Below are 26,309 nucleotides of genomic sequence, written 5' to 3' on the forward strand. Positions count from 1 at the left end.
ATGGCGCCCCCTTCCCCCGTGGCCGGCAAGGCAGGGCCCGGCACCCGCGCACCGCGGCAGCCCCGGGCCGCCCGGGGTGAGGCACGCAGGGAGGGAGGCGCAGGCGGTGCGTCCTCAGCAGCCCGCCCGCTCCACCTAATTATCTTGAAATTCTTTTGTTTCTTAGCCTTTTCCTCCCTGCAATGCCTAGCATGGTGCTTTGCATAGAGTAGGTGCTCGCTGAATACCGTACAACTGAAATTATTGAATTGAATGCCCACTGTCTTTACTATTTTCCTGTCAGTCTGTGCTTGCCTTAACCACGGACTCTCTACTTTTAAATCTGCAACTAATTCCTCATTGTTTTCTAAGGATCAAGTGAAGGGCAGCCACGCTGTTTACTTCCTATATTTTTTGTGCTAAGATTTCCCCCAACCCCTTCTGAGAACTGGTTTGATTATCTGTGGCCTGCTATATTGCTTTTCCAGCAGATAACTGGGTAGTTAAAATCCCCCAGCACCACCAGATCCTGTCCCAAGGCCACTTGTGTAAGTCGGCTGAAGAACTACAACAATCACATCGATAATGGTGATAATGCCTTGGATTTTAATGGCGCTTTTCCTCCTAAGAGACCAAAGTGCTTCTGCATATATCATCTTCTCCGCTCCCACCTCTCAAATCCTCGTAGAGGCCAATATGATATCCATCGAATGAATGAAGAAATCAGAGCACCACACAGGAAGTGACAGAGCTGATTGTTCAGTTAGTGGTTGAGCTTGCATTGCATTAGGAAATATTTGCTTCTAACTCCACACCCACCGCCCTGCGCTTAGCCTGTGCTACACCATCAACTTCCTGATTTGAAATTTCATTTGCGAATGTGTACTCAGATTTTTATTAGTTCTGTCCTAGTTTTCACTTAATCCAGAGAGTTTAAAATTGTCGGCTGCCTTTTCTCAGGCCTGGAGATTCTTGTAAATAGTGTTAGTGGGCAGTGAGGCACCAGGTCTGTAGTTGCCTTTGCCTCAGCTGCTGTAATAAAATAGCATTTCTTCTTGTAGCCCCACATTCTAACTATGTGGGTTTCCAGGCTTGCTCAAGCAACAGAGCACCACCAAACAGTAGCCCTTTCAATAAATGAGCTAGGACTTGCGTAAGAGTCCACTGGGATGACAGTAGGGGATGAGAGTAAGGTCCTGCAAGTCATTCTCCTACTTAAGACAAGTGAAAGGATTTTCTTCCTTGATGCTGCAGTTGCCCTTTTAATCCCTTATTTTGAATTGGTAACAGTGGGGATGAGTCTTTAATCTAAAGAGGAATATTGTTGTTATTAATGATGATGAAAAATAATTACCTCATCTAATCCTGTCAATGTCATGCCCTAAGAAGTAGGCACTATTAGTATCTCCATTTTTCACATGAGAAATTGGAGCTTTGGTAGGTTAAGGAAGAACCACAGGATTACAGAGTTAGGAAGTCTCCAAATGCATCCCCTTAACCATTAGTGCTATAGATGGTGACTGTTCAGGAGCCTGATTATCTCTATGAATCATCCTGGTATGACTCCTGGGGGAGGTTGCCCTCCTGGGAAAATTGCTATTCCCTGCCCCATCCAGACCTTTTATTTTTCACATAAAACAAGCACATCCAGAATGGCTAGCAGGCATCCTCACTATAATAAGAGCTACATTTTGAGGCTCAGTGCTCGTCTTTGTTTCTGCTTGTTGGGGAAATAAAGGAGAGAAAAGATTTGATTCAAATGCATTGTTATGTGTATGTGTGTGTTTTCTCTTGGTAATTGGGTGTGCGTCTTAAAATCTGGGATTTGATTTAATTAATTGGTTTAAATTATTGCATGTATTTAATGTGGGTGGTACCCCAAAATTGGAGCCAAATTAGTTACTTTGTGTTCTTTAATACTTACAGACCTTCTGAACTCAATATAGATAATTATACAAAATACTACAGGCATAATTAAAACATATTAGGCTATCTGTGATGTTTATAAAAACAAAGAGTTATGTGGAATAGTAAAATTAATCATGATCATGATGACCAGTTTTTGAAAACCTACTATGTGTTAGGTGAATCTATACGCATCATCTCATTTACTTTTTAATATTTAAAGAATTCTACAATTAAAGGTGGCTCTCTACCTGTCTTACAGAAGAAGAGGCTGAGGCATGTCGAGTTTAAATAATTTGATTGAGTGAATTCAGATAGTTAAGTGAGCAGCAGAGGCTAGATGAGACAGAGAAGGGAGTGGAATCCTTATCCCAAACTTTTGATTGGCCGAATGTTTCTAGAAAGAGAGCAAAGGAGCCCCAGGGCTGACTGGACAGGCGGGAGAGTGGTGGATGACGAGCTGCTGGCTTTGTTTTCTTCCTGTGTGTTAATGAAAGAATGAAAGCCTGCTCCTCATGCACTCTGCGAAACTAGACCATCTGTGCTCCCTTATTACCCACACTTAAGCACACGTTATCATCCAAATACTTACTGTCAGTTTTTTTTTTCATATTTCCTAAATTGTCCTGAAGGACTCAAATGGCACATTATGGATGTTCAGCTTTTATTTGACTGCTGTAGTATCGAATGGTAGGAAGAGGGAAGTGAAGTAGGATTTTGGAGTTACTCTTCTTGCTGAAAATTCAACTTGAAAAACCCTGAACTCCAGCTGAATAGATTACCCAATAAATTGTTTTATGCCCTAATCATCATGCCACTATGTTGTATTTCTTAGGTTCTTATTCAGGCTCAGGTCTTAGAACCTCGTTATCACAGTTCTCTGCACACAGCAAAGAACATCCTAGATTATCAGATCTAAAACCACAGGGAGCAATGCCCAGAACCAGCCAGGGCTTACATCAGCTAGGGTCAGAGTGTTTTTGACCCTCTGAGGCTCACCGTACCTGAATATGATTCCATTTGCACCCCTCCTCCTGTTTCCTCTGTGGGGAGGGCGCTGTGGAGACCATAAAGCCTCCAGGGTGTTTCTCTCTCCCTCTTCCTAGAGAGCAGCATCTCCGTGGAGGTGGCCAGAAATGCCAGCGTCATCCTTGAGGGCAAGGACCTGCGCTTCTCCTGCAGCGTCCGCATGGCAGGCAGGCTGCAGGGTCGCTTCTCTGTCATCTGGCAGCTTGTGGACAGGCAGAACCGCCGCAGCAATATCATGTGGCTAGACCGGGATGGCACCGTGCAGCCAGGCTCGTCCTACTGGGAGCGCAGCAGCTTTGGGAGCGTCCAGATGGAGCAGGTGCAGCCCAACTCATTCAGCCTGGGCATCTTCAACAGCAGGAAGGAGGACAAGGGCCAGTATGAATGCCATGTGACTGAATGGGTGCGGGTGGTGGATGGCGAGTGGCAGATTGTTGGGGAGCGCCGGGCCAGCACTCCCATCTCCATCATAGCTCTTGGTGAGTGAGCGGTGGGACTGGCAGAGGGTCTGGTATGGAGACAGCTTCAGTGTCAAACACCTTATCCTGACTTTTGTCTGTCAGAGTTCTAGCAGGAAACTATGGCCAGTCTTTTACCTATACAGTTTGAAGTACTTTCCTTTATATCTATTTTGTTTCTTATAAGGGTTTAATTAATTAAGATAGTGCTAGCAAGGACTAAGGGACCCACAGTGGATGATGGGGCTCCTGAGGGATAGCAATAGCTGGAAGCTGTGACTACTCCTCGTCTGGCTGGGAGAGAGTGATGTTATCAGAACTCCATCCAGGTTAGTGAAGCCACCCAGCCATAGTGGTGGCCCCAGGTGGAGGAGCATGGCCACTGCCAGCCTGGCCTTAAAGAGAGCAGAGTGGCTGAGCACTGTGTGGCATGTCTTTCCTGCCCTGCTCCTCAGGGGCCAGCCTTCCTGAAAGAGAGCAGAGAAGGGTATAAAATTATCTGTTGTCATTTATTTAGCATTTACTATGTTCCTGGCTAATCCTTAACACTTAAGCTTAGTTGTCCCATTGAATCCCCACCTAGCCAAGTGACAGACACTTTCATTTTATGGAGGAAACTGAGACTGAGACACATTAAATACTTTGCCTAAGGCTAGAAGTTTCTACTACCTGATGGGGCCCATACCTAACAAAGCTATTCCCTCATTAGCATGGAATGAAAAGATACCTTGAGATTTGCTAAAACCAAGGAAGATTAGATTTGCTTCTCACTGGGGTAAAGAGGCTTCTATCAACATTTATCTGCCTGGATATAAACAGTATATTAGATTTTAAATGACCAGTCTGTGACTTTGCTGGGAAAGAAATTTGTTATGTCAGGTCTTCCTGTTTATCAGGAGACATCGGTTGTCCTCAGCAACTTTATGTCCCACTCCCTGGGACTGTGTCACCACCTTCCTTGCAGGTCGGGATGGTGGTGCTTTTGGATACTTCCAGTAAAGACGGCAGCCCCGAGTGGTTTTTGTCCTTGACAGAGTCCTCCATTTTCTTACCCCTTTGAGATTAGAATTACATTTGTTTTCTAAAGCTTAATCCTAAAGATTGACCTGCTTTTTGCAGTAATTATATGGCTCAGATTTCTGTCTTAGAAACTTCCTCCAGTGATTGCGTTTCCTGATAAGCTCAGTTCCTGTGTCCATACTCAGCAACTATGTGGACCCAGTGAGATGGAACTTGGGGGACAACTTTTGAATGTCCAGTACTGGTTTTTTTTTTTTTTTTTAACCATCCTGGAAGGTTAGGAATGTCCAATGAGTGATTAGAGTTAGTGAGGATTGTTTCTCTAGAAGTAATTTATGGTATCAGGTTATCCCCTGAGTTTTTTCTTACTCACCATATGTCTGGTGGTTCTCACAGCCAGGGGCACTGAGGGGCTCTGCCCTGGGATCTGGAGGCCAGCACTGTTCACCTGATCTCCACCACTGAGATACCTCTGGTTACAGCCATAATCAGGTGGCCCAAAGGACTAAACAAGGAAGAATGGGAGGGCACTCTAGATTAATTGAGGTTGTCTTTTCAGTCTAAAGTTAACAATGACACACATGAATTTTCATATCAGTATAATTAGATGCGGGTCCCAAATGTACAATGGGCCATTATAGCTGTTCAGTTAGAGCAGCTTGGGTGCTCTGTGACTGTGGCATGTGTCTGTGTCAGGACTAGACAAAGTCATTTGCTTGGGGAAGCTCTCTCCCCTTCAGGTGTGAGGCCAGGAGCACCTGGTGTGGGTCCTGTCCCTGAGGTTCTGTCCTACACCACCCTCATGCAACACCTACTACACACAGATGCACAGTGACTGTCAGAGATGCTTCATGTTTAAGGATGGGCCTCCGTGTCATAAACTTTTTTAAAGGGTATATAGAGATAGCCCATGAAATCCAAATCAAAGGTCCAGAGTTTTCAGCAAATTGTACCTACCTATTTGCCAACTTAACCTCCCCATAGAAAGCCAAAAGATTCATCCTGTGTCCAGTCTTTCACATTACAGTGTTTAAAGTACTTTTTTTAAATTTCTATTTCATTTTTTAACAAAATATTTAACAAAATATAGTATATCTCATGTGCCAGGTACTATTTGTAATGTTTATAAACACTGATTTATTTAATCTTCACAGAGACTCATTTTACAGATTGGAAAACAGAGGCAGAGAGAAGTTAAGTAACTTTAATGTCACTTAGCTGGGAAGTATCAAAGGCTTGGCTGCTGGCTCCAGAGTCTGGACCTTTAACCACCGTGTTATGCTTTCCATGGGTAAAGTAACCTAAAAAGGCCCCTGGAATCAGTTACATGTGGTTGGAGACTAACTCTGTCATTGACTTACCAAATGCTTGATATTGAGCAATTTATCTAACCTCTCTCTGCATCAGTTTCTACATCTGCAGGAAGAGATGACAAGCCTGCCTGTTCTACAAGGTTGTTTTGGGGATTCAGTGGAGCATGATGAGAGCAAAGCAGTTGGCACCATGCTTGCACCTAGATAGTGCTCAATAAATACTGGCTACTGTTAGCTTTATGATTGTGATCAATGTATGAATATTAAACAGTATTTCCCGGCTGAAGGAACTCTGAGGTACTCATATTGAGGAGTCAGTATTAGAGCTTAGCAGTGCTGCCCATTCAATAAGGAATATTGAGAGACCCACAGCCACTGAGACTGCAGAACCCTGCATTTAGGACAATTGTCCCACCCCACTGGAGGTCCCCACCTGCTCTGTTCTTGGATTTCATGAGGGCCGTGAGAAAGAGACTGGAGGCCGACTCCATCTGCTTCCCTTCTCGGCACCAGTGCACTAAGGGACCAGGAAAAGAGGTGTTGGGGCTGTGTGGTTGTGTTTTCCTCCTGTGCAATGGAGGAAATTGGCTTTGGGGTTTTCTTTTCCTGTTTTCTCATGGAATCTCAATATTTCTAGGAGCAACCCTGCCTACATGCAATCAGTCCCTGAGAGGATTGTGATGTCTAATTCCAGGGGAGGAGCAAATGCACGAGGATCTCATTGGGAAGGGTTAGGCTAGTGCTGTTCAGGGGGAATTGTGGTGGGCCTTTCTTTGGAGTCTTGGAAACTCTTGGACTGGGCTTCAGCAGGATAGTAAAAGCAACACTAGCCTGAGAACCCAAAAGGGGCCCCGAGAGCCTCTGCTCCACACTGCTTGCTTTGCCAGCTGCCCCATTGCTGATGTCATACTGCCCTGAGAAAGCCACATGCCTCCTCTGGTTGAATCTCTCTGCTCTCTCTCCAGAAATGGGCTTCGCAGTCACAGCCATCTCCCGGGCACCGGGGGTGACCTACAGCGACTCCTTTGACTTGCAGTGTATCATCAAACCCCACTACCCTGCCCAGGTCCCCGTGTCAGTGACATGGTGGTTCCAGCCGGTGGGCACGGTGGAGTTCCATGACTTGGTGACCTTCACCCGGGACGGAGGGGTCCAGTGGGGGAACAGGTCCTCCAGCTTCCAAACCCGAACTGCCACCGAGAAGGCTGAGCCCAGCAACAACGTCCGCCTAAGCATCAGCCGAGCCAGTGACACGGAAGCAGGCAAGTACCAGTGTGTGGCAGAGCTGTGGCGGAAGAACTACAACAACACCTGGACACAACTGGCAGAGAGGACCTCCAGCCTGCTGGTGATCAGGCTGCTGCAGCCAGGTGAGTGCTGAGGACCTGTGGGCAATGTGCCCATGCTGCCTGAGCAGACGTGAGGGAAAAAGAAAAGTGTGCATGGAGCCCTTAGCATCACTTCCCCCTTTCCCAGCTCTTCATTTAGAGACATTGCAAATCAATAGGAAGTTTTAAGAATCATGCAGTGGACACTTGTATTTCCTTTCCTTGATAGCCAGTTGTTGTCTGACGGCATTTGTTTTCTTCCTCTGTGTGTATGTTTGTTGTTGTTTTTGAGCCATTGGAGGCAAAGCTGTGGACATTGGGACACTTCTCCCTAAGTACTTCAGCATGTAACTCCTAAGAACCTACCCACCCACTGCACCATTATCACACCCTTGGGGTTTTACGTTAGTGTAGTTCTATCACCTACATTTCCCCAGTTGTCCCAATCATGCCCTTTATTTTTCCCTTTCAGATTAGGATCCAACCAGGGATCACACATCACATTTGTTACCCTGTCTCTTTAGACTCCTTTAATCTAGAACAATTCCCTAACCTGTGTGTTTGCGTGTGTGTGTGTGTGTGTGTGTATGTGTGTGTCTGTAGATATGGACATTTGTGAAATGCACAGGCCAATTGTTTTAAAGAAAGCCCTTTTCTTTACTTAACCTCATCTCCTGTAATCCTCATACAATTATGGGGAAGTGATATCATTGTCTCCTGTTCATAGACAAGGAAATTCTGAGTAAAGAGGGAGGGTAATAGGCACCTATTGAGCATCTTCTTTGCATGAGGTGCTGAAGGTCAGTTATTCTATTAGAATTGCACAACAACCCCAGGAAAGATTTAAGTGACTAGCTTAAGGTCATGTACCTAGTGAATGGTGGAGACAGGATTTGAACTCCGGTTGTCTTTCTCCCACAATGTTGCCTGCACCCAGGCCCTGTCCAGTTGTATGGGCCCTGAATTTGAGCTCCTTTCTCTATGGAGGCTGAGTCTGTCTCAAAGCGGATCATCAGGATGGATTAATTTGGAGAGCATTAGTCAGTAGGGCTTTCTGCAAACACTCTCACCTTCATCAGGCTCTTCCGCTGACATGCGGGAGGAGTTAAGTACATGCAGCTCTTATGGTTTTCCTCCATCTGTCCTTGTCTCCTGCCAGGTTAGAAGCTGGTGGAGGGTGGAGCCCAGGCGGTAGGCTCCTGTGTTCCTTCCCTCACCCAGCCTATGCCTCGGCTAGGACAGATACCTGTGCAGGCAAGGGCAAGGGTTTGACTTTGCAAAGATGGTTGGAACGTCTTGCCAAAGGGATTTTTCTGTCCACTAACAGCCATGGTTAGGGCCTGACCTGGTCTTCCCGACTACTTTAGGTGGCCACAGTGTTGTTTTCATCAACATGAGGTTAAATAATGGTAACCTTTGGGTTTCTCCTTCACCTCTTCCAACCCCATAACAGAGTTCTGTTCTGTACCAGATTTGGAACAAGTGAGTTGTATAAATGATGAGACTGTTCCCTTGGCCAACGAGAGCCTAAACTTTGACTGACAAGAGGCCCAGAGAAGAGGCTGTTTTACTTAAGTGGATTTTCAGGTTAGTGGAAGGTTAAGCAGAGACCCCATTTTATGTGAACCCTTGTTGTGGAAAATGTCGACGTACCTACTTGCCTGCGTTATTGAGTGGGACATTAGGATTGTAATTGCACCTTTTTTGGCCCCCTCTGGCTCTCAAAGTCAGTTTTCTGAGCAGCATTGCCCATCACATGGTTCTGCAGCTGTAGAAGGTAGAGGAGATGCTGACCTCAAGACCTTGTCTGACATTGCCTTTTTGAATCCATCCCTAGTATTTGCCTGTTTCTGGTACTACTTGGAATCTAAGACTGGAGTGCCTAAGGGAAGAATACAGAATGAGTTCATTGAAGGTTCTAATTATTTGGATTAATTTATGGTGTTACTAAAGGCAGACAGGGAAAAATATGTATGAAGTACCTCTTGGATGCCAGGTTTGTGCTTAGTGCTTTACTCATGTTTTCTTTTTTAAATTTATCCAACAACCTAATAATGTAGGTGTTTGTATCCCTATTTTGCTAATGAGGAAACCAAGGCTCAAAGTGGTCAGGAATCTTGATGGAGGCAAGCCAGCTGGTTAAGGGGCAAAACTGAGATTTGAACTGAGATTGGAGCCCAGGTATCTCTGACTTCCATAGAGCAAACATTTTCCTTTATACCATAATTGCCTCCTGGGTAAAGTAGCTGGAGGGTTGGGAGACCCCAGATCTGCTCTGAGGTTGTCTTTGTGTCTTGGGTGTCTCGAGTTGGTTTCTGTTGTGTTTTCACTGTAAAATGAGAATGAACAGTGGTTGGCAGAGGAGACTTATGAGTATCACTGTACTTGGACTGTTATGAGGCCTCTACTTAAAGGTGCACAGTAATATACTTTTATGGCCCTTTGGAGGCTAGGAAGAGCAAAGGTGGGTGCTTGAGGCCATGCAGGACTCCCAGAGGACAGCTGAGGCACCAGGAGAGTGCATCCCCTTAAGTGTTACTGTCTCTCCTCTATTAAATATTTATGCATTTAGCACTTAATATTTTCCAGAGAGCTTCATAAGAGTTTTTACTCTTTCCTGTATACTTTGGTGCTGGTGCATTGATTTTGGGGAAATAGAAGTGGAAAAATACATGAGAGCTGACTGTGTGCTGGAGACTGTTGGACACTTGGTGTATATTATCTCACTTAATCTTCACTGCAACCCTGGGAGGAACATATTGCTTTCCCATTTTATAAATGAAGTAACAGAGGCTCTGAGAGGTTCTCAGTTCCTCAAATTAAACACCTAGTGAGTGGGGGAAGTTGGGATTTGAATCCAGGTGTGCCTTGTTTAAAAGTAATTGCGGTAGGGAGACTTTGACCTTTTTAAAGGCTATGCAATCAGAGATTCTTCTTTCTGCATTCAGTTAATGCTGTCCTTTACAGAAGAATTTTCTCCTTGTAGATTGATGATGTGGAGGAGTTATGGCACTAGCGTTACTGGTAGTAACAACAATAGCAGCTGATATTCACTGAGCATTTCTTGTAAACCACTGGGAATGCTTTACACATAATAACTTAGTTCCTTGTTTCTTAATCCATGCAGTGCTGTGAGGGGGACCGTTTTACCCAACTTCACAGATGAGGACACTGACACAGAAGTTACATAAATTGCCCAGTGTGCCATAGTAAGTGGCAGAGCCAGGATTCAAGTCCAGGCAGGCAGTTTGGCTCCAGAGTCCAAGTCCCTAATTTTATTATTATATGTTCTAGACAAGTGCTTTTCTTCTCAGGAATCTTCTTTGGTACCGTATGCTTGTATTTAAAGTTTCCTCTCTCTGGTTAACCACTCCTGATTTCCTAATCCCCTTTAGCAAATCCTTAAATTTGTTTTTTGGAAGTTGGGGTCATAAGACACTGGTAGAGGTTCCTCAAGACACAGTTTGCTGATGGTGTAGAAGTTTTATCTTGTGCCTCTTTTAACTCCTGATTCTTCCAGCTTCTGCCACAAGGTGGCTCTAAGACCTGGGGATACCAGCGCTATCCTCTCTTCTTTTGCTCTCCCTGCGTACCTTGCCCCTCAAAACATAGATTCTTAGCCCTGCTCTGGTGTCTTCCATAGAAGTGTCCCCTGCTACCCCCGTTTTAAAGAATATTGTGTTAAATATTCGTATTCCATCAGAATCAAATAGGAACCCAGGGACTGTTGACTCACTCATGCTGGTCCATTTACCATCAGCCTTCCACTGCTGTGATATCATTTATCACAGCAAGCTTCTTTGTGGTCTGTGCCCCAGACTCGTCCCTGCTGATCCTGCCCCCATATCAGTATTCATCAGAATCTCTGGTTGGATGGCACAGTTGACTTGTGGATCTGTTATTTGACCATGCCCTGTGTGTGCTTCCTGTTGTGTATGCACATCCCCAACAGAATCTTCAAGGAATGCCATCACTGTCATATTGCCATTGATCTAGCTTCGTCTGATCCCCATTGATCACATAGTGTGACCCCTCAAGGGGTGCTTAGGCAAGACTTTCAGCCAGTTCACATATTTGATTGTTAGCTCTTGATCAGTTTTCTCTTTTAATTGTAAAGCATAATTGCCTTGCTTCCTTCTGATTTTCTTTAGCTCAAAACGCCCTCCAATTACACATCCCTAAATACAGAAGCAGTAAGAGAAATGTCAGCACTCATTTTTCAAATGTTTACGACAATATCTTGGTTTGGCTATTAAAATTGACAAAGCCATAAACAAGCTCCCATGAGGACAGCCTCCAGTGGTGGAAAGCTGACTTGTCAGAGGGTGTATTCTGCTGGGATTTTACTGATGGGCACTCAGGATGAATATTTAATACCCTCTGGATGTTGCCAAATTGGTTTTCTTCTATTTCTTATTGCTGACCTGGCAGATTGGGATAGCAGAGGGCTTTTCTTTGACTTCCATGAGTCCAGAGCATGTGAACACTGGCTCTCCTTTCACATTCTGAGGGATGACTGCCCCATCCCTCAGAGGACTGGCCTCTGCCTTCTTTCAGGGGAGTCTGGGGTTCTCCTTCTTCCATCCCAGGTGGCTTCTGCCTGTTGTCTGTGCCAAGATAGAATGGGCATGAGTGCAAGAGCCCTAAGATGAGAGCCCAGCCCCTCCCAGATGCCTCAGGCCTGTTGTCATGGTAACACCGGGGCACTTGCTATTGGCATCAACGAGCCAGGGTCACTGCCCTGCCTGCAGACAGGTAAGGCAGGGTAGGGCACATCTGGGTAACCTTCATTAGCTATTTCCACCTGCAGACTCTTGCTGCTTTCCCCTTGCCCCTCCCTCCCTGTCTCTCTGCATGCATTGAGCACCTACTAAGTGCCAGGTTGCCATGCTGGTGAGGCTGCTGAGATGGGTGTGTCACATTCCTGCCTTGCGGGCTCTGTGGGAGGCAGGAGGCCTAGGGACAGAGGAGAGCAGAAAAGCATTACAGGTGTGGAGGCAGAGCCAGCACAGGGCATGAACACGGGGCAGGGGGCAGGGGGCGTGAGGAGAGAATGGGGTAGGGGTGAGGGTGGGAGGTTGGGAAGGAGAAGTGGAGCATTTCAGGCTCAGAGAAGAGTGTGAATAAAGATAGTCATGGAGGGTGGGAGCAGCATGCTTATCTTGAGATGACTAAAGCATGGGGTCTGGGAGGGGTTCACCCCCAGGCAAGCTGGCAGGGATCAAGAAGTCCCTTTTGTACATGGGAGCATGGGGTGAGGATGGGCATATGTAATAGCTAAAAGCAAGGACAGACCAGACGGCCTTGGTTTGAATCCCAGCTCTACCACTAAGCCAGCTGTGTGACCTTGGGCAAGTGTCTTTATAAAATTGGGAATAATATTTATTTCATAGGATTGGTGAGGACCAAATAGTTAATATCTATAAAGTGCTTAGAATAGTGCTGAGCACATAGGACCAGATGAAAGTTTGCTAAATAAATAAGAACATCCTAAACTCAGAAATTAGGACTTTAGCTCATACCCAGATCATATACTCCATTTTTGTAATAATTTATAATATTCCCTTTACCCAGAAATGAAATTCATATACAATATAACATTCCTAATCATATCTTTAAAATTTGCTATACTGTCCTAGTTGTGGGATAAAGAAAGTATTTTTTTTTATAAAGTAGTTCATAGTAAAATAATGTGTTTCAATGTGTAAATGCTCAGGACAGCTATGCTAGGAGGCACAGTCACAGTCAACGCTGTCCCTAAATGCACACTAACAGTCACCGTATCAGACTTGGCACCATAAGCAGGACTGCCATCCTGACAGGGTTTCTGAAGTCCTGAGTAACTCTTGCTACAATTCTGAACAAAACAAAGGAAAATCCTCTCTTGACTGACCTGGCATATATTAAAACCATGCAAAATAAAAGTATTGTGATTATAGTAAAATGAAAGTAGGTTCTAGGCTCAGAGGCATAATTTTTGCCCACATGAATGTCATTTGAAAGTCACACAGGACACGAGGCAGAGTTTTGTTGCATGGAGTTGTCCCATATATGATTTTACATCTTTAATGGCTTTATTCTATTGAATATATACCCCTCCCCAAATCAATATGGCAACCAGAGACCTGCTTGCAATTAGCTGCCTTATTGAGAACTGCTGTCATGGACTGTGGGGTGGGCAGCTGTGGGCAGTAGCATGCCCCATTTGCCATTTAGGGAAATCCCCTGGCTGTGGCTAGGCCGAGAGGGAGGGAGTGTCATATGCAGGCCAATTATAAGAGCCTGAGAAGGAGATCATTGAGGGCCCAAATAGGGAATGGTCATGTGGAGAGAGCAGGGAGCCAAGGGGTGTTAAGGACAGAGGGACTCAGGGGTAGTAACAGTTTGACTGGCAGGCGCCTGTGCCACTGGCTTCCCATGCAGCTCACCCTGCATTCTTTCCTTGTCTCTCATCTGACTTGCTTCTCTCCACTTGAAACATCTCTCCTGCCGCAGACACTGGCCGCCTCTATCTCTAGCATTACTGTCTGTTGTCTTTAATAAAGAGCAGTGTCTTCCTCCCTCAGTGCCCATCTCTTTGCACCTGCCACTCTGGCTGCTGCTCACACCACTGCACAGAAACCGCTTTCTCCAGACTTACCGGCAACCACCTCAGCAGCACAGCTGTTGCTTCTCAAACTTGAATGTGCATCAGAATCAATTGGAGGGCTCATGAGCCTGCAGGTTGCTGAGCCTTACTCACAGTTTTTCTGACTTAACAGGTGCTGGCAAATTCCCAGGTGATGCTGATCTGCAGATCCATGGCATGCACCCTGAGGGCCACAGGTGGTCAGGATCAAGTACAAGTTGCAGGCCCCTTCTAGTGTGGCTGAAGCTTACCTTTCTAACCTCATCCACTACACCTGAGCACTTGCTCCTCCTTGAATAGAGTGCACAGGGTAGTTGTCATCTTTCTTCACTTGTCCCCTCTCTCTGGCGTGCCCTTTCACTCTCCTTCTCCACTTGTTTCTCAGGGCCTAGCTCAGAGGCCACATACCTTTTGAAATGTTCTCTTTTCTATCAAAATCAGAATTGCCCCTCCTTTTAAAAAGTAACCACATTTATTCAACTATTCATTGATTAGTTTAACAATGATTGGGTCAGAGTCCCTGCCCTGCATATGCTTAGAATTTTGTAAGAAAGAGAAGACTTTAAAAATTACCTTCGTTGTAAGGCAGCAGTAACAGCTATAGTGGAGCATAAGGGAATCCTTTATTGAAGAAATAAATGAGTTTTGAGTGAGAAGAGCACGCACAGAGTGGAATCTGAAGGGAGGGTAGGCTGGCTGAGAAAGCTGCTGCTGGTCTCTGCTGTGGAGTTCTTCCCTCTTCCTGTTGTCTCACCTTGAAACCACCCTACCCTGGCTTGTAACAAACGCAACAGCCTCTCCTACCATACAAAACACAGATCTTCCAAGTTTTAATCACAAGCCTGGGAAGGAAACTCTCCAGCTGCAGAAAGAAAGGGCCACTCCCTCAAAGCAGGGCCTGGCCCCTGGGGGCTGCTGTGAAGGCAGCTGCTGGCGTGAGCAGGAGCAGCTCTCGGACCCTCTTCCTGTCTCTTGCTGGATTCTTTCTTCCTCCTGCCAATTCACTGTTGGGGGTTAACCAAGCCTCACTCTTTTCTTTCACGTCTGCATTTATGGCCTCTCAAAGCCCGTTCACTCACACGCCAAGTCCAGGGTTTCTCAGGCTTGAAGCTACTTGTGAATCACCTGGGGATCTTGTTAAAGTGCAGATTCTGACTTACTGGGTCTGGGGTGGGGCCTAAGAGTCTGCATTTCTAACAAGCTCCCAGTGCTGCTGGTCTGAGAACAGCACTTTGAGCAGGAAGATTACCACTTATGCTTGACAACTCCCAATCTAAGTGTTGAACTTTGAACTTGGGACAAGGCACAGAAACCAAAAAGGAATGAAAATAGCTAAAATTCACTGGGTGTTTGTTATATACCAGGTTCTGTGCTAAACTCTTTTTATAGACAATTGCTTTTAGTCTGCACAAAACTCCTAATGGAGATAGAGACATTGTTCTTATTTTGCAGATGAAAACACCTGTGGTCTCTAAGTGGGCAGGGCTCTCCTAGCTCTGTGGAGGAAGGTGGTGCACGCAAGCTGTACACCACCCAGGGCAGGGCTCTGGCAGGACATGGGAGGGCTCCCTAATTATATGGGGAGATTCCAGTCTCCCCTGTGCCTCAGGAAAGGTCCTACCTGCCCTGGAGATGTGGGAGGAAATCCAGAGCATAGAATAAGAGCTGACCCCTTGCCCACCTGTCAGACATGCACCAAATTTAAAAAATGCCTCTCTTTCAAGCTTCTCAACACTTCACAATATTTTGACACGGGAAGGAAAAAAAATGGAAATGCTTTGGAACATTTCTCTTCCTTGAATTCTTGTTCTCAGACCATGTGACTGAATAGAAGTTTACTCACAGGATTCCAGTTTAACATATGCAGTTACTGTAGCAATTGAGGTTTCCTTAGTAACAGTTGCAAAAATAATCCAGTCCCAATTAATAATACATTTTAAACCTCATTCTACTCCATGCTGAACAACCCAGTTTTTTTGGCCAAGTACCAGATAATTCAGGTGGTGTCATTTGCACTGATATAGATATCATTTGCATGCGGTGAATTGGGTTGGAAAAGAATGAAAAGGGAGCCGGTTGTTTCAAGTATTATAGGAATCCAATCTGAAAAGTCGACTGGCAAGTGAACGCAAATCTAACTTCCAGAGCTTGGGAGCTTAATGGTAAACCCTGTCCTGGATTCCTAGTGTGCCCTAGAGGACTTTCTGCATTTGAAGAAGGGAGAAGGCAGAAGATTGGACTTGCTAACAAAAAAGATGAACCCGGGAGGGTGGGGCCGTGGCACACAGGATTTCTCTCTAAGTGGTGCCTGGTGTGTTCTTGATGGCGTGAGAAGGTCTGTGGGTTTGTGAATTCAACAAGTCTTCCTGGAGAGAATGTCTGATTCACCGCCGGGAGATGCTCCGCAGTGTTGCTCAGTCATGGCATTGGGAATTGGACTTTGCCACACCTTGGCTTGCTAAATCCTTCCATCCATTCAGAACATTTGTCTGTGTGTTACAGGGAGACCAAGTGGCAGTCTGTGGCTTTCACAAGTTTTGGTTCTGTGATGCATGGGACTCAATCAACCCTTGATGCTGCCAAACCAAGCTTAAGCCAGCTGGCAGACCAGGGTCATGACCAGTGGGCTGGGTCCTGGGTCTGGATGCAGTTCCTGGGGTTGAGCTGGACTAAAGAGACAAGAGTCTGACCAGCAGAGTGCTGGAGCCTGGCCAGGCATCCCTGCCCTGCCCCTGCCCCTGCCCTCCACACAAGCTCGGTTGGAGGAGGCCTAGGTTGCTGTCCCTAGGTGGAATCTGCACCTTGCCCCTGCTTTCTTTCTCAGCTGGGAAGTGGTTTGGTCCCTGTGGCGGAAAAACTAAGTGTGAAGAGAGTGATGGAGGTGGAACAATGCTTGTGCTATTAGTTCCCTAAGAGGAACTTAGAATTGTTTTTTTTTTTTTTCATTTTTAGTAGCATCAGAGGCATGGGTGGGGGAATGCAGAGCCAAGGTTAATGATGATAGGGTGGGTGAGATCTCAAATCACCTTCCTAAGATGGATTTCATTAGACCTTGGCTTCTTGCCACTGGCAAGGTGAACATCGTCATTAATTAGCTGCTGGGGAGGCGCTCCACAGGCTGCCCTCTTGTCTGTTTTTGGAGCGGGACAGTGAGGAGAAGGGAGGATTGCAGTTGGCTTTGCCTTGTCCCGTGGTTTACTGTCTTCTCAGCCTTCTCTCTCACTCCCCTAGAGGAAGCCGCCTCTCCCCGCCCCCGCAGCATCCTCTAATTACCTGTTGCCGTGTTTCTCCAATGTGCTCTCATTAGCTCACCCACTCATTCACCTATTTCAGCAAACACTGATCAAATGCTTTCCTGGCCCAGGTGTTGTGCTAGGCTCTGGGGTTGCAGCGATAAGAATGTCTGCTAGGCCTTCCGCCCCATGAGGGCTGGGGCTCTGGCTTACTCTTCAGGGCATCCCCAGCACTTAGCATCCTGTGGGAAACTGAGTGGGCACTCTGTAAATACTGGTTGATTGAGTGGAAAGAGCTTGATCCCTGCCCTCGGGGAGCTCACCATCTAGGATATGGGAGAGAGATGTGAGGACACACAGCCCAAAGATATATAGAGGGTGCTGAGGAAGGGTATGGAGCCCAGGGGGATGGGAATGAGGGATAAGTGGAGAGAAGGGTGAGGGTGGGAGGTGGCAGAAGGAGACTGGCAGAGAGGACAGCAAGGGCAAAGGCCAGCACTCAGGGAAACTGCACCAGGGGCGTGCGCCTGTGGAGGGTGCCTGAGGGTGAGTCGTGAGAGATGAGTCAGGACACTTGGGTGAAGGCCAGATCCTGAAGGGACTTTGTGCTGTGAAAGGGAATTGTTTCTCTCTAGCCCGTAAGTAGTTCAGAGCCATTAAACTTTTCAAGCAGAGACCTGATATAGCTAGATTTGTACTTCAGCAGGATCACCCTCAGAGGCCCTGTGATGGTGGGCTGTGCAAGCAGTGGATAGGGGAGAGATGATGAAGGCCTAAGCCAGGCACATGGCAAGGAGGAGACAGGGAAGGGTATTTAGCGGTGGCCTGGGCTCCGTGCTGCCTTCCTCACACTGAAGGCAGTCGGTGTTAAATCCCCCAGGAACTGCGCTGGAGGAAAACTGACTCAGAACCTCAAGGTGGATGGGCCACGTTTCTGGGAGTCTGTGGTGATTCCTGTGTTCCCCTTTCCTTTGCAGTGACAAAGCTGCAGGTGAGCAAATCGAAGAGGACCCTCACCCTGGTGGAAAACAAGCCCATTCAGCTGAACTGCTCAGTCAAGTCTCAGACCAGCCAGAACTCCCACTTTGCGGTGCTCTGGTACGTCCACAAGCCCTCAGATGCCAACGGCAAGCTTATCCTGAAGACTACCCACAACTCCGCCTTCGAATACGGTACTTACGCGGAGGAGGAGGGCCTGAGAGCCAGGCTCCAGTTTGAGAGGCATGTGTCGGGGGGCCTGTTCAGCCTCACCGTCCAGAGAGCCGAGGTCAGCGACAGCGGCAGCTACTACTGCCACTTGGAGAAGTGGCTGCTGAGCCCCAACTACGCCTGGTACAAGCTGGCAGAGGAGGTTTCTGGGCGCACAGAAGTCACTGTGAAACAGCCAGGTAAGGCCGCAGGGCAGGGCTGTCCTGGGTCAGTGGGTTTAGTGCAGAGACTGCCTGGGGGTGGGTGGGGCTCTGTGGGGCTGGTGTGGAGAGACTGTCTGCAAGGTGCATGCTGAGTGTGGGTGCAGGTACACAGACCATCACCCTAGCACACTGCAATCCCATCCATTTTACCTGCAGTGGGTCCTGATGCTGACGGCAGACTCATGGAAGCATCCTTGACCCTGCTTCTGTGGATAGCATCTTCACCAAGGAGCAGGGCAGCTGTGGTTAGCAAAATGTGGCAAGGCAGGGTTCATGGCAGCTCCTGAATCTTCTTCTGGATTTGCAGTTTGCACCCTGAATCTTGGGCTGACACCAGCTCCACACCCAGAGTTCCTACCTAGAAGGCATTTTCTGGTCTTATGCATCTGCATCCCCCTTCTTCCTTAGCTCCCAGCCCAGCCCAGACAAGCCTTTCCTGCCTCCAAACTGAATCATTCCTCTTCTGGCCCTTCCTCGACCCCATGGTGTAGCCCTTATTCCTCTCCCTCACAGGTGGCACTCAACCTCTGCCAGAATGCTTCCAGGGAGGGAGAGCTACTCACTCTGCAAGCCTCAGTTCCACTTTTGGGCAGCTCTGATTGTTGAAAAGTTCACTTTCCTGTAATTTCCCTTTTGAGATCTGCCCATGGAAAAAACAAAGAGAAGTCTGCGTCATTTCCTTTCAAATACATGAAATGTATGCCCCTTCTCTGTTAAAAATCTCTAGTTCTTTCAACTTCTCACATAGTGTAGCCTTAAGTGCCTCTCCATCCCTTATTCTCACATCCCTACAATTCGTTGTTGTCTCTGCCTGTCCTTCCTGATGGGCCATGGAGGGTGCTGTGTTGCCACTCTTAGCCTTGCTAAGAGTGACAATTCTGGCAGGCTGCAGACCATGTGTGGACCTTGATCTGAGGGCTTAGAGGCTTCGACCTGCCAGCCCTGTGGGGGCACCCACCCTATCTCATCTCATTGAACGGGGCAGAGCAGGTGAGGGCATGATGGACGGATGGGCCTCATCCCCCTGCTTCCGTTGCCTGGGGTCCTCGGTCAGCCTGTCTGCTCAGACCCCTGAAACTGGGGGTTGAGGAAGGACCCTCCTGGATCACGTGACTCTGTTCAGTCCAGGTGACTAGGGTCCTTGGATTAACAGCTCCTAGAGCCCAGCCTATAGCCCTGAAAGTTGGGGAGAGGGCCTGTTAGGAGAAGCATCCCCTGCCTTGGGGTTGTAGAGGTGATCTAGGCTCCTCAGACCTTGTGGGGCCTCAGATGCTTACATCTCCAGCTCCTCCTGGCATGGGCATCTGGCTGCAGCCCAGCTCTGTGGCCCCATCTCCCAGGGAACCTTTGGTCTAATCTGCCTCCCGCTGAAACCCAGCCTCATTCAGCCCCACCGAGGCTTTCAGAGTTCAGGTCTCTCATTCAGGGTTTGAGACCCCACCGGGCTCAGAGAGACCTGCAGCCTGCAGCGATCCCAGATCACACAGCCCCAGGGATGGGACCAGGAGCCAGCCCACATCCCACCTGCAGCAGTTCCTGTGCCTTTAAAGCCTCCCCTCCCCCTGCCCCGCCCCCAGTCCACTGGGGGAGGGAAGGAGGAGCTGGGTCACAGCAGGGAATCTTAGCTTGGTTTTAGTGTGCTGCTGGACGACCAGACCGGGCGTCGAGTGAGCCCAGAAGTGAGAGCAGTTGGTTGCGCCCCAGTGCTGTGTGACCCAGAGGCGCCACTCACCCTCTCTGAGCTGGTGGACATCATAGGTGGGGAAGCTCAGGTCAGGGCACTCCCATGAGTGTCTGGAGTCCTGAGTCCCATTCTCAGCTCTGCCATATGCTTGCTGCACTCTAGAGGAGTTCCTCTTCCTCTCCGAGCCTCGGTTTGTGTACCCGTGCCGTGGGAGTGAGTTGCACTTTGGGGTGAAGGGGGCAAGACTTGTGTGGGCGCATCCTGCAGAGGGATCCCACAGAAGGGGAGAGCCCTGGGTTCTTTATCCGACTGGGTCTGGGCTGGGGGGGGGCTCTGTTTCTTGGCTGATGAGTTTACGTGAGTTTGAGTGAGGTATGCGGGTGGGTGAAGGAGGGCTGGGGGGAGTCACCTGACTTGTGCAAAGAAGCTCTTGAGAGAGCCGTGGCTTCTTGGAATTAAGAGGAAAGAGTGCAGCATGAACAAACAGGTCCTGGAGGATCTGGCAGCCCTGAGTGGGGGTGGGGGGTCAGCTCTGGAGTAGAGCCAGAGCTGTGATGGGGTTGGGGGGACCCTGTGTCCTTGGGCCATGCTTGCCTCGCTCCTGGGTTCTGTTTGTGCCTGTGGATTGGGGTGGGGCAGGGCCGGTTGTGCGAGGGGTCATTGCCCAACTCCAGGGAGCACCTGCCACCTCTCAGCTATATATATAGGGATATATATAGTTCTTTCTACAGGTTTCCAGCAGGTAGTGGTTATTAAATCTTACTGAAGGGGTGTTTTTTCTGATTCTCAACTCTGTGCCGCAAGGGTGGAAACTGTGAGAGACAGATTCCATCTCCACATCTGGGTAGTAAGAATCCAGTCCAGGGGTGTAGACGGTCCTGGGGAAGCAGCCAGAGATCTGTACATTCTGATATCCAGGGATAGCGACTCCAGGCTGGGGGCTGGCAGGGTAAGGGGTGGGTGTGTCCTGGGCTCACCCGCAGGTCTGCAGACTTCCTGGAGCCAGCTGACCTTGGTAAATCCCTTTTGTCTAAGCTTCAGTTTCCTGCCTGTGAATGGGGTTGGGGCTGTGCTCTGGTTTCACCTTTGTGGCTCTGGGGTTGTGGTGACAAAGCCATCAAGCTGGGTTGAAGGATTAACCAGGAAACCTCAGACTGGCTGCCGTGTCTACCTCTTCCTGGTACTGCTCTCTCTGCTGCATCCTGGGAAGCTGCTCTGCCCAGCCTAGATGAGGCTCAGTTGTGTGTGTGTGCACGTGCTTGCACGTGTGTTGGAAGTGGGTGGTATTGATACCAGAGTCAGTGTCTCCGGGTGAGTGAGGCTTGCACATTTCTCGGGACAGGGAACTCACTACCTTATGTGCCCAGGACAAGAGCTGTGGGGTCTGGAGAAGACTTCTAGGCCAGCCCCTGCAGTCTTTCCTCAGGTGACATGGCTTCCCTGGACCCACTTCCCCCTAGGTGCCCTCTCTGCATTCAGGGGGTAGAGGGCTGACTGGGACAGAATGTGACACACTCAGCATGTGAGGAAAAGCCTCCTTCATTCTGTAGGCCCTACCTCTATTAACATGTCCTTTGATAAAGTGACTCCCCTCCTGTCTCCCCTCTCTGGAATCCTCAGCTGCTGCCAGGCTTCAGCTGTGCCCTACTGAAGGCAGCTCTGTCTCCCTACTTTCCCCAGCCCAGGGTTTTCCTTTTGGGGTCAGCTGCAGGGATCTGGGCCATCCTTTACTCACTCAGATTTTCTTCCTGCCCACCTGCTGCTGTGAATCCTGTATGTCATATACATGTGTGTGTGTATATATATATATATAATTATTATATTTATGTAATTTATATAATATATTATAATATATAAATATATATAGTATTATATATAAAATTATACTTTAAGTTCTAGGGTACATGTGCACAACGTACAGGTTTGTTACATATGTATACATGTGCCATGTTGGTGTGCTGCACCCATTAACTTGTCATTTACATTAGGTATATCTCCTAATGCTATCCCTCCCCCTTCCCCTCACCCCACGACAGGCCCCAGTGTGTGATGTTCCCCTTCCTGTGTCCAAGTGTTCTCATTGTTCAATTCCAACCTATGAGTGAGAACATGCATGTCTTATATGCTCTCAGGCAGAGAGGAAACTGCTGAGCTGGGCAGGGGACAGAGCCCTGTGGCTCTCCACTTCAGACCCCTCCCGGCTGACTGCCATGGAATGCAGCCACTCAGCAGGGCCAAATCCCGTGATGTTCCTGTTGGCTGTCTAGCCTTCAGGGACAGGTCATGGGGCCTTGGTTCCTGCCCTGTCATCTTCCCAGTCACCCTGATCTTCAGGGGGAGGAATAGCCTGAGAAAGGGCTTGGTCATAGCACCTCCATCCTAGGGCTATTGAGGATCTCACAGTTGTGTGTCTGGTGGGTTCTGTCCAGAGCCCGTTTGAGAGCAGTGGATGACAGGACAGGCGTATGTGACCCAGGCAGGAAGCAATATTGGGTCAGCCTTCATGTCCCCTTCTGTCAGGTTGGGGCAGCCTGGAAGGATGATTGTGGGGTAGGTGTTATGGGCACGAAATAGACCTCAGGTGGAGGCTGCAGGGGCTCTCCGGCACTGTAGACACAGCAGGCCAGGATCAGGGGAGAGAGCCATGACTCAGGGAGACTCTGGCCCATATCCCTGGCAGATGAGGGCCACAGGGGAATGGGCAGCACTGTCCAAAGTCCCCTGGGCTGGGTCCGCAGCTGTTCCTGGCTCAGACTTCTTGGTGGGCTGGTCAGAAACATGCAGTAACTTGGGGCAGTTACCAGGTGGCCAAGTCTGCACTGCTGGGCTCTGTGAGCTTGGGCCAGCTCAGGCCCTCTCTGGGCCCTGCCTTTCTGGGCTGTTCAGGTGGTTCCTCGGGCCTGGGGTGCTAATGTTTCTGGATGGGCAGCAGAACCAGTCTGCACTCAGGGCCCCAGGCCATGTTCCCGGAACACACTTTTAGCATTGACAGCAGCGTGTGGTGAGGCCCCTTAGTCTGGGTTCTGGTCTAGTGCCAGGGGCACCACTACTCCACCACCTCCAGAGCCATCTCTGGGACACTGGCTGTGAGTTCAGATGTTCTGAACAGGGACAGGGCGAGCCAGAGGGACCCAGCCTGGGGCTCACTGGAGGGGCTCGTGGGCAGACAGTGCCCTTTGGAGGGAACTGAGTCTGAAAGGAAGGAAACCCTTTCCCCGGCTCATAGCACCTGCCATCCAGGGCCCTGCCAGGGCTGCGTGAACTTTAGTCATGTGGTGACAGGCCAAGTCACCGTGCCAAGTCACTGTGTGCCTCCTTGCTGCTGTGACGTCAGCTTCCCCATCCTCCCAGCCAGGCTGGATCTCTGTGAGAGGCCTGCCTGTCCAGCACCCTGTGTGGATGCCTCCCACTGTCCACCAGGGCTGCTGGGCACCCCCTGGCTGGTCTCTTGGACTAGGTAAGCTCATGGGTCCTCTGGCCGCTCCTGCTCTTTCCCTGCCTCTGCTCCTCCTCGGAGGTGGCCACCCCCAGATCCCACTCCCAATTCGGAGGCCCCCTGAGGAGTGCTGCAGGGGGCCGCAGGCATGGCTCTGAGCCACTCTGGAGAGTGGGGGGGCCCAGCCAGTTCTGTGGCTGGGATTTTCCCAGGCAGACAAGTCTGTCTCTTCCTCCCCAGCGGGTGCAGCCCAGAACTGTCTTCTGAGGAAGAGGTGCTCTCCTGGGCCCCCACTGTCCCCAGGCCTCAGGTAAGCCCATCAGGGTCACAAGGAAGGGGTTCTGGGTTTGAGGCCAACCATAGCAGCTGACCTACTTTCTAGCCTCAGTTTCCCCTAGTGTGTGCAGCTCTCACACTGTTTGGGTGAGAACCAGGCCTCTGAGCTTGGACATTCTTTCAGTGAGTTTTGAGGGTGGAGGGATGGGAAATGGAAGCCCAGGACCTCAGCAGGGTGTCTTCCTCCGAGCCGGGGACATCTGCCTATGGGAGGCTGGGCCCACCCTCCCTTGCTGACCTGCCCTGGGAGGAAGGGACAGGGCCCAGCACTGCCTACTCCCCTCCCTGTTCTTCCCAGCAGTCTAAGCCTGGCTGGGTGCCCCCTGCTCCTCCAGGTGCCTACTTGGGCCTTTGGGTAGACAGATTAACAGACAGGGGAGGCTGGGTCATGGTTTGACCACCCCAGGACCCTGACCGGGGGCTCAGCTCATGACCCTGAGCCTGGGAGAGATGAGGCCATGCCCTCCAGGGCACTCAGCATGACCCGGCCCAGTGGACGGGACTGGGTAGCTTCCTTGGTGCAGGGGGCTGTCATGCTAGGACAGGGTCACTCACCAGGCCAGGCCCCTGCCCCATGACTTGTGGTGGAAATGTCCTTTTGTTTTTGTTTTTTGCTTTTGTTTTTTTGAGACGGAGTTTTCCTCTTGTTGCCCAGGCTGCAGTGCAGTGGTGCAATCTTGCCTCACTGCAACCTCCACCTCCCGGGTTCAAGCAATTCTCCTGCCTCAGCTCCTGAGTAGCTGGGATTACAGGCACCTGCCACCATGCCTGGCTAACTTTTTGTATTTTTAGTGGAGATGGGGGTTTCACCATGTTGTCCAGGCTGGTCTCCAACTCTTCACCTCAGGTGATCCACCTGCCTCTACCTCCCACAGTGCTGGGATTATAGGCATGAGCCACTGCACCCGGCCATGTGATGGGAATGTTCTGTGTCCATAATAGATGCTGCATATTGCTGGCCCAGCTCCTGAGGCTCTTTGGACCTCCAGGAATCGGTGTCTCTATCAGGGACCCTTAATCCTGACCCGGACTCCCGGCTGGGACCCAGGGTGTTGGAGTGGCAAGAGCGCTGTCAGGCCTGGTGAAGGGTGTGAGCTGTCCAACGGGGCAAGGAGGAGGCAGGGCCTGTTCTGTAGTTGGACAGACAGAGCCCTCTAGCAGCTTTCTGGAAGACTGAAGGGCAGGCGATGTTGGAGAGAGGGAGTGCAGGCAGCGGCTGTGAGGGAGTTCAGGTCAGAAACAGGTGGCACCTGGATTCACGCTGTGGTGGTCACGGTGGGGATGAGGGGCTGCTTTGGATTGTGCTGGGGATGTGGGGTGGTGTGCTGCTGCATGACTACTGCCAGGTCTCTCTGCTCTTGGTGTCTGCATCCAGGGCTGGGAGGGGGTCAAATGTATCACACTATCGGCCCCAGGCCCACCAAGCCTGGGGAGGTGGCCACACTTCCACGATGGCATCTGGATGTTCCCTGTGTGTGGGGAGGGCACAGGGACTCCATTCATAGACCACCTCTTGGACAGTGTGTCTGCCTCTGAGGTCAGACGCTCTGCACTGGGACAGGGTGGAGTGGAGGGAAACCCAGCTTGGGGCTCATTGGAGGGGCTTGCTGGCAGACACCTCCCTTTGTGGGAAACTGACTGTGGGAGAGGGGAACTCCAACCTCTGTCACCACATCCCTCTTCCCTGTTGTCACACCTGTCACCTGCTGCCATATCCATGAGACTTCCCAAGGGTCACTGCTGCCACTCACTGCACAGCCTGGAAGGGAGTCCACAGGGGACATAGAGTGAGCAAGAGACCTGTGCCACTCAGGCCTCCTGGGGGTGTCCCCAGTGCAGCCATGATGATAATCACAGCTACCATTCACCAAGTCCTGCCCACAGTCTAACCTACTCTATTCACAAAACTCCCAGCAGCAAGGCAAGTGAGGTGCTGCCGTCATCCAGGCTGGACAGTTCAGTGATTTGCCTGAGGCCCCACAGCAGGTGAGTGGCAAGTCCAGCGTCAGAGCAGGGCAGGCTGGCAGTGCCCCCTGAGCCCCCTTTGCCATGCTTACCACATGCACATCCTGGGCTTCTGCAGGAATGCCCTGTCCCCTACCTGCCCTGCTCCATGCAAAACCCTCTTTGAGCTGTGCCTGGGAGACGTGCTGAGAGAATTCATGGAAACAAATGTGTTACTGACAGCCTCTTTGCCTCCAGAGTTCAACTGGAGACAGAGAAACCAGCCAGAGGCAGAGGGAGGTAACACGGAGTCCCCCAGAAAGGTCTGGGCTGCGCGTGCTTCAGGTAACCTCCCTTGACCTTCAGGAGAACGAGAAGGCTGCCTGATCAGAGAGTCTCTGAAGAAGATCCTGTGGCTGCAGGCTTCAGCAGAGTGTGAGGGAGACCCCAGTTATTTCCTCAGGTGTTTCCACCAAATCCTCCTGTCTTTTGTGGCCAACACCCCAGGCAAGGCTTGGGGTCCCCGTCTGCTGCTGGACGGTAAGTCCTGTCCCCGTGGCAGTGAATCTGTGGGGTGTTCTGATTGTGGGCACTATGGAAGCTA

At 49.5% G+C, this 26,309-nt stretch overlaps 1 protein-coding gene across 1 annotated transcript; it reads left to right on the forward strand.

The window, feature by feature from the left end:
• On the forward strand, positions 1-26,144 carry LOC129528449 (immunoglobulin superfamily member 3-like). The gene is made up of 7 exons (XM_055368844.1): positions 1-76; positions 2,991-3,392; positions 6,670-7,074; positions 17,871-18,281; positions 23,666-23,735; positions 25,676-25,747; positions 26,072-26,144. The coding sequence occupies exons 1-7, from the start codon at positions 1-3 to the stop codon at positions 26,142-26,144; spliced, it is 1,509 nt and encodes a 502-aa protein (XP_055224819.1).
• The last annotated feature ends 165 nt before the right edge of the window (positions 26,145-26,309 follow it).

The sequence above is a fragment of the Gorilla gorilla genome, chromosome 17 (assembly GCF_029281585.2).
Source record: "Gorilla gorilla gorilla isolate KB3781 chromosome 17, NHGRI_mGorGor1-v2.1_pri, whole genome shotgun sequence".
Classification (NCBI taxonomy): Eukaryota; Metazoa; Chordata; class Mammalia; order Primates; family Hominidae; genus Gorilla; species Gorilla gorilla.

Bases quoted from the DNA above. Each gene is read 5' to 3' on its own strand.
- LOC129528449 (XM_055368844.1), top strand. From the start codon at position 1: ATGGCGCCCCCTTCCCCCGTGGCCGGCAAGGCAGGGCCCGGCACCCGC. The intron at 7,075-17,870 runs GTGAGTGCTGAG...TTTCCTTTGCAG, and splicing joins GATCAGGCTGCTGCAGCCAG to TGACAAAGCTGCAGGTGAGC. The intron at 23,736-25,675 runs GTAAGCCCATCA...CAAAACTCCCAG, and splicing joins CCACTGTCCCCAGGCCTCAG to CAGCAAGGCAAGTGAGGTGC.